The sequence below is a fragment of the Populus trichocarpa genome, chromosome 9 (assembly GCF_000002775.5).
Source record: "Populus trichocarpa isolate Nisqually-1 chromosome 9, P.trichocarpa_v4.1, whole genome shotgun sequence".
In the NCBI taxonomy this organism is placed as follows: domain Eukaryota; kingdom Viridiplantae; phylum Streptophyta; class Magnoliopsida; order Malpighiales; family Salicaceae; genus Populus; species Populus trichocarpa.
In genome coordinates, this window is record NC_037293.2 from 11,832,554 (window position 1) to 11,840,856 (window position 8,303).

Here is an 8,303-nt window from a genome sequence, read left to right on the forward strand (position 1 = left end):
TTCAGGTGAATTTTAAAATCACAACTTACGACATTTATAATTTATGTTTTTTTGTTTTTTTTTTTTTTTGATAGAAGATGTCAAAATCATCTTCAAATTTTGAAATTTCTCGCTCTAGATGGACACGTTCAAGGGGATTCTATCGAGACATTTGAGAAACTTTGCACACTCGATTAAGAGAAGTCTTAGTTTAGGATCGAGTTGAGAATATTTGATGAATAGTTTGGAAAGTAATGTGAGTTTTGCAAGATGTCAACAATACTATCAGTCTATAGCTATCAATGTCACGATTACAGTGTAATTGATGCTGTTAAAACATCGTTGTATACTAATAATAATAAATTGATGAAAACATCTTGGTGGTGGTCCGGTGGTAAGAGCTTGAGATCAAGAGATTTGTTTTCTCTGTAGTCTCAGGTTCGAGCCCGTGGTTGCTCATATAATGGCCACTGGAGGCTTACATGGTCGTTAACTTTAGGGCCCGTGGGATTAGTCGAGGTGCGCGCAAGCTGGCCCGGACACCTACATTAAACTAAAAATAATAATAAATTGACAACGAGAATTATTCAAAACTAATTAAAGGTATATATAAACCGCCTTTCCATTGATAATTGTCACCTAACCTTCACGGATTTGATTAATTAAAGATCTTAAGTTTGTGTGCTGACCTATCTACACAAGGCAAGTGGCTGGCCACTGGTCTTTAATTAGTGAACTCCTTCAAATTAGTTTTTTTTTTAATATTTCACAATCTTTTATATATTATTTTTTAAACAAGAAATTTAATGTCAAGAGAATTTGATTGTAATCTAGATCAGTGACTATATAATATATCTAATTAACAAAATAATGTGTTTAATTTTTTATATATGTTAGTCTTTCAATACCTTAAAGTTTTTTAGCCATGGAAGGATCCTAAATTCTACCCCACCCCATCTTTATTAAAACAAAATTGCTTTATTGTGATTGGAATGCCTGCTTTCTTGCTACAAAAGAGAAAAGGAGCTGTTGTGTAGACTATGAAGCCTGATACCGACACTCGAAAATGAAGAAAAGGGAATTTGATTAGATCAAAAGCAGAATTAATTAAGTACATATTGTCCTAAGTTCTAGGTTTTTTTTTTTTTTTTGTCTAGCTGTACTTTTAAAATAATTGATTTTTTTTAAATTAATTTTTTTTATATTTTTGAATAGTTTTAATATGTTCATGATAAAAATAAATATTTTTAAAAATATTATTTTAATATATTTTTAAATAAAAAAATACTTTAAAAAAATATCCAACATTAATCACTATCTTGGTTTGAAAAGTATCTAAAGCTAAATCGAGGCTCTTGGTGTGCAACATCAGTCATTCCAGTGTAACTCCTACAAAATTTGACTCCAGCAACATTTACGAGAATGGTAAAGGAAGCTTCGAAGGAAGAAATATAGTACATGTAGTCCTCCAGCCATTATTGCTCTCTTCACTAGCACATGCAATTCTTTCAATTTTCAGACACAATTTAGTGTAATTTCTTCTTGATTTACTGTGGATTGTTCCCCAATTTCATCTGCTTCAATAAGACAATTTATGCTCGAAACCTTGGAGGAAAAAAAATTTCAAAAATACACATGGCTTATTCGATTAGTAAGATACTAAGATCCATTATAAAATCCTACCCTTAAGATAATAATATCTTTTTTATTTATTTATCAGGAGATTTATTAGATTTTAAGCTTATCAACAAAACAAATACAGAACTAATATCTTTTTACTTATTTATCAGGAGATTTTTATTAGATTTTGAGCTACACAATAAATGTAGAACTTTCTTGTTATATAATGAAAAAATAAATTGAAATTTTTAAAACTCAAATTTATTATACTCAAATATAACTATATAACTCGATTATTTAAAATTGACCCGAATTAAAATATGAATCATTGATCAAGTGAACATATCACAAGTTAATTTGATTTTTTAAAACCAAAACTACGTGATTTCAAGTTTTTTTTTTATAAAAAAAAATCAAAATAATTTTAAATAAAACACGATCGTTTTAGTTAAAAACAATGGTTCAAAGTAAAACCTATTCAAGCGTATAAGTTGACATCAATTTTTTATACCTTCTTGGATCCATTTCATTAGAGCCCACGGAAAAGGGATACGGCGCACCACGTCCAACGACGGCATGGATTTTCTTTATTATTTTTTTATTTTTTTGGGATGCTGAAATCCCGCAATTCCCAAGTCTTCTTTGGAAATCAAAGTTTCTTTTTCTTTTTTCTTTTACTTTTTGGTTCATTTCCCCCCATGCAGTAGTATGCTTTATCAGTAATGCTTTCACTTTACTGGCATGAAGGTAATGCAAGGTTAGGTTTTGATATGCTGCTTTATGTACTCCCACCTCATGTTTGTCTCTAATGTAGACACAGATACTGAATCTAAGATTTCCTTTATTAATGCCATTTTCCTCAATAAATCCTTTATTTACATCTTAATTGGATCCCCACATCTTATGCTTCCTCTGTTTCTTAGCAAACCCACTTTTCTCAAAAATCTTTTTTTAATTTTTGTTCATGGAAATCGACAATCTCCCGCTGATATTGCTCTTAAGTTTTCGTAATGTCCAAGTAAAGTAGATATCCTCCCTCTAAATTGATAATAACCTATTATTAATCTCTTTCCACTACTCATAAAGAACAAGATCAATACACCTGAGGCACCGTGATTTATGTTGTGTGTGGATCAATGGGGTCGAGAGTCAAATATGTTTTAATGTTCTCGAATCCAACAAATACAAATTAATACAGAGACCTCTTCTTGCTGCTCCATTCCACTTATTCTTCTTTCGTACATCAAAGGGCATAAATCCTGGGTGAGGGCTGGTCCAAGAGGTTCACCATCGAGTAAATAGGGCAGAAAGTATGCTTCTTTTATGCTTAGACCTGAAGGCATTTTCTTTTCTTCTTCTTCTTTTTTCTGGATTCACCTTGGGCTTTGTTTGGGAATGCTGCCAACTGTGCAGCTGACTCCATTCCCAAACGGGTAAAACGTCTAAATGGTTACACTCTCCTTTTCTTATTTTCCTCTCCACTCTTGATTCAAGCAGAAATCGATTTTCCTGAAGTCAACATGACGGCGAATAACTTAATTCAAAGAAAAGTAAGAAAAGTTACAGATATGTTTAGTTCATTAAAGGGTAGTCATTTTTTTAATAACCTCGTAAAAGAGGTGAATCCTGCGTAAATGATGTACTTACAGAGTTCGATACCAGTTAAAGATGCTTTTCTCGCCCATTTTTCAAATCACATACCCCACAACTCAAGATTTTTTAAGCAGGATAATGAATGATGAATCAGTGATTTCGAGACAAGTATGGAGGTCACTGCAGGCATAAACCAGACAACATGGAGTAACAACTAATAAGGAACATTTTGTGCCGACAAAATTTCATTACTGTTCATATTATTCTACGACAATGCAACAGCCATGTACCCCAACATCAGATTAAAAAGAAAAAGAATAGCACCTAATTAATTAGTTGTAAGAGATGGACTAGAAGACTATAAAAAGGGGATAATCAAATCACCAATGGAATGCCCCACGTTGAAATTTTGATCATGATAGTGGGCCACTGTGATTAAGGTTTTGGACACTGCTGTGATAGAATTACTTCAATGTCTGGAAAGATATATTCATAGGTTGTCAAGTATGTTGGTGCTAATTTACTCTAGACAACACATTTAATCTTGATCCGCCAGGCAAGTAAGCATAATGTCACTGATATTAATTATTGCTAATCCACTTCATCTAATGCTTCAAAATGCTCTTAGATTTTACCACAGCTATAATTCTTTGATGGAGAACTTTTAAACTTGAGGTCACTAACAGTGAACAATAAACACGTACCATTTCAAGTACAAATACAGAATTGATTTTCACTTTACAAAAGAGATGTTACTAACCTCAAAAGGATCATCCTGATCAGTGCACAGCAAAGTCCAGTGAATGCAGGTAGCTGACATGCAACCTGCTGATTAATAAAAGCAGTCCAGCCCCAATTTAGAAGCGGAGAAAGCTTTATTATAATTTTTCATGGATATCTACCATCGCATTAGATTGATCAAGATGCAGACCTTCCCGTGTCTTAACTCCAGAAGAGGAGCTTGAAAAGGCGTTTCTTTGGGCAAATGAGAAGCATGAATTCCCATTTATTCGACCATGAAGTCTGAGATTGTTGCGAATGAAAAAAAGATCTTCCATTTTCTGCACTCCCAACCTGCCTGCTGCTTCTCGACATGAGAAGTCATTAGCTTGCCAAATCTCTTCAAACATAGCAACACTTGAAACCTGGCTCAGAACCTTTATGGCTAGTGTTTGCAAGCTGGGTGTTTCAAAACCGAAGTTTTCCCACCATGCAACTGGGTCCATTTTATCCCTGCAATCCACAGCATCTTCCTCTCCCAAGGATCCCTCCAGACGCCAGTATGAGCTGAGCTGCTCTCTGAGAACACGTCTGGCTGTGCTTTCACCCTCGTATCTTTCTAGAGTAGCTTTCCAGCCCCGCATTACAGATTTATCTTTTGTTTGACCCTTCCCAATATATCTAGGATTCAGTAAATAACCTGCAGCGTGAAGAGGGGAAAATAGAACATCCCACCTGTTCTCAACCAGCCCTTCTAACTGATTCAATATGCCATCATCAATTGCCTGACTCCTCAAGGCTTCAAGTGCCTGAAACCGCCAGTCATAAGCTGCCCCAATAACAGATTTGCCAATATCCATGGTAGCAAGCAACCTTACAAATGGCTCATACAACTGCAACAGCGAATGAGCATTTCTCCAGAAACCATCATCTAAAATGGCAGATTCCACATTTACAACATCCTCTGCAATATTATGCTTCCATTGCTTCCAGTCCTCACTAACAACCATATCCTGAAGTGATTGCCTTAGCCCAAAGACCCTCAGGAGAAAACAATAGGAAGGTGCAAATTTGGCAGATATTGGATCAGACAACTCTTTCAAATTTTGACCGAAAGAACATGATGAATTATGTTGATATGTGATCATGCATTCCTCAATTGTCTTGGCACGCAAGACAATAGGTTTTACCCATTCCACTTCAGCTATTTCTTCCATCAACATGAACACAGAATGTGAAGTGCAAGGAGACCAAAATATATTAGGGAACTTCGACAATACATAGGATTCAGATGATTTGCATGCATCGCCTAGATGTGAGACTATCTGAAGAACATTTGTGGGGCCAACTTCCATAATTGTATCAGTGAGAGCACTAGTAAACACATGCTCTCCCTCATCAGTATCATCCACATCAACTGCTTTTAAGAATACAAGTCCCCTTGAGCTGGAGACAAATATACTGATGTTTAGGCTACCTAATGCACCATCTAATCGACCTGCACACAGTATTGTGCATCCCGTATGTGGCCAGGACTCCCTAGCTAGAGCTACTGATTTTTCAATCCTCCCTTTCTCTTTGCTTAGAAAAGAATCAGACAGCTTATCTATTGATGGGAGCTCATACCCAGACCCGAAAGAACCAATTGCTTTCACCATTTCACGAAAGTAAGAAGAGTTGATGATATCAATATTTAAACCATCAGCATAAAAAAATCTAGCTACTATGTCATCTACATCTTCTTTTGTGATGGTTTTCCAGGCAAGAGTTGGCTGAGAAGTCCGAATAAGTTTACCAGGCTTCCCAATGACACAGCTCTTTTTCTTCTTCTGTGCAACACGCTCCTCTTCTAGGACCTGAAATGCTTCTCGTAAAGACCTGTCGATAGAAGGACAACTTTTGACCCCAACACCTGAGAAGCCTAGAAGGTGGGCCCTGACACGTGAATAAGATCCATTATATCGTAGATTACAGTGGTTACATTTCCACCTTTTTGTACCACTTCCCCTGTCAAATCCACCAAACACACTAACATGTTCCCATCCCCACTTATCAGATTCTGATGGCATACTTCCAAGCCTTGTCCTGAATACCAAAGAAAATGTATGTCGTAAAGGTATCCTCCACTGTCCCTCGCATACCAATAAAACCAATATGACAGAAATGAAATTGGTTATATCAGGATATAGCAACTATTGAACAAAGAGCTGCATCATTTTCATGCCTTGAGTCCAAGAAAGACAAAAAATATCTATCTTGATGTCGGTGTTCCCAAATTTGATTCCCAGTACTTCTCATTTGTTTTGATTCAACAAAAAAAAAATGGTCACAGGTAATGGTCTCACACTTTTCTTATGTAATTCTGCACAATCAGGAAATGCTGAACACTATTTGCGGATTTTTTTTTCTCTTACCCTCTCAGTAATGTTAGTTTTATAATTACACTGAGCTCAGTCTAAACATTTTGTATGGAATTTTGGTACCAAGCCTTTCTTCTTCCACTTCTCCCTCCAAAACTTCTCTTAATTACCTGCACATCTCAATCAAAGAATTTCGTTTCAAGCATTTAATACAATAGGCTAACCTCTCTCAAATCAGAAAAGGCAACGATAACAAAATTGTCATTCCACTCAAACCAAAGAAAAGATTCAGATATGTGGATAACAAGAGGAGGAAGTGAATGCCGTAGAGAAAAACACAGGTTGAATATCTTTGACAGCTCAACTATTCTGCTTAATGTTCTGACATATTAAAACAGTCTGCCTGCAATAGCAAAAGTTCCAGTTGGGCTTTATGAAGCTGAATTGGAGGATGTAAAAACATTATTGTATCATGGCACCAAGAAACATAACTAATACTACGATTCAAAAGAGCTATAAGCAACAGAATTAGGGAATGTCAAGTCATTTTTTGAATGACGGCACCACTAAACATAACTACGATTCAACAGATCATCACACAGAAGGGAACTGAACTTCCTATAAAGCAGCATGCCAAACCAAGGCACCCATGCAATGTATATGCGAAAATGGAACTAATTCTTTACACCATTGCCAATGGAAATATAAAACGACATTTTCACAAAAGAGACTTTCCAATCTAACGAAGAGCTAACACGATCTCTTTACACTATAGCTAAACTAATTGTAATGCATAGACTTCCAAACTAAGTTCTCTGTCCAGTACTCAACATGTGACTGAACATTTACTTCTGGCTCTATCTCAGCATTTGGTGCATTTTATACTTGCCATTTTATACATCTTCAACTTCGACTTCCTAGTGTCACTGTGTAGTCTGGTAACAAACGTAGGTAAACATGTTATTGATGTCCAAAGATTAAGCTAACTATCATTCCTTATCCAACCTAAACAAATTTTCCAAACCACATTGATCAAAGGTGGCAGGTTGCGTTCTATCTTTAAGTAACCTCATTTCTTGATGAAAGATTGATGCTTTCCAAGTCTTTTCTGGTGATTCTAGCTTGGAAAAAAAATCACAACTTTACCACTCAACTTCGACTTTATTAAATTTGCATTTTAAATTAACAAAAACCCAGCAAAATCCCAATCACTAAAAAGATTTTAAATGTCACTAATCTTTAATCAAAACCCACTTCATTTCTAGCTCTCTTTAGGTTGCATCATTTTTTTCAGAACATGAATGGCAAGAAGTCGGATACTTTCGAAATCAAAGTGAGCAAGATAGAAATCAAATCAGCAAACAAGCAGGAAAATGCAACGATTTTAACAGCAATAACCGGGGGGGGGGGATGATTACCTCAAGAATTTGTTGATCTTTTATATTTTTGGTGCTGTCGAAACCTGCGTTTCTTTTACAAGGGTTTCTTTCTGGTAATAAAAGTTGAAACGATGATGGGGTTTCCGTTTTTTGAGGTTTCCGTTTTGTTCTCTTTTTTTTTTTAATTGTATGCATGATTGGGCTTATTGTTTCAAAATTAGAGTGGGCTACATATTTTATTGTGGGCCATTTACTGGGCTGGGTTACCTATATTTTTTAGAATTGAATTTGATTTTGTGGTCCACTTGGATGGGCCTGAAAGTAATGATACGGCCTACGCTCTGAATTAATGAATGCCTGTGTTTTCCTACGCTTGAATTAATGAATGCCTGTGTTTTGGATATACGATTGAGTAGTGTTGGTAAGCGTGTTACATTTTTTAAAATATTTTTATTTAAAAATTTATTTTTGATATTAATATATCAATTTAAAAATATATAAAAAATAATTTTAAATAAAAAAATAAAAAATTTAAATTTAAATTTTTTTAAAAATATTTTTAAAATGTAAAAATAAACAAATTTTAAATAGGTTAATGTTTTCCATTATCGCTATATTTTTTAATATTATTATTTAAAAGGTTGCTTTTTTT

At 35.0% G+C, this 8,303-nt stretch overlaps 1 protein-coding gene across 6 annotated transcripts; it reads right to left on the reverse strand.

Moving 5' to 3' along the window:
- Positions 1 to 2,632: 2,632 nt before the first annotated feature.
- On the reverse strand, positions 2,633 to 7,831 carry LOC112328628 (uncharacterized). 6 transcript variants are annotated; one of them, XR_002983675.2, is made up of 4 exons: positions 7,691 to 7,831; positions 6,327 to 6,442; positions 3,953 to 5,997; positions 2,633 to 3,108 (listed from the first exon to the last, which is right to left on the reverse strand). XR_002983675.2 is itself a non-coding variant. In XM_052455628.1 (2 exons), the coding sequence occupies exon 2, from the start codon at positions 5,979 to 5,981 to the stop codon at positions 4,071 to 4,073; it is 1,911 nt and encodes a 636-aa protein (XP_052311588.1). In that variant the 5' UTR covers positions 5,982 to 6,675; positions 7,691 to 7,830; the 3' UTR covers positions 3,769 to 4,070. The 6 variants fall into 6 exon arrangements, 1 of the variants encoding a protein (XP_052311588.1); XR_008060056.1 differs by having other exon boundaries at positions 6,327 to 6,675; positions 7,691 to 7,830; XR_008060055.1 differs by having other exon boundaries at positions 6,258 to 6,675; positions 7,691 to 7,830.
- Positions 7,832 to 8,303: the final 472 nt, after the last annotated feature.

Excerpts from the sequence above, each read along its gene's own strand:
- LOC112328628 (XM_052455628.1), bottom strand. The coding sequence starts at position 5,981 with ATGCCATCAGAATCTGATAAGTGGGGATGGGAACATGTTAGTGTGTTT.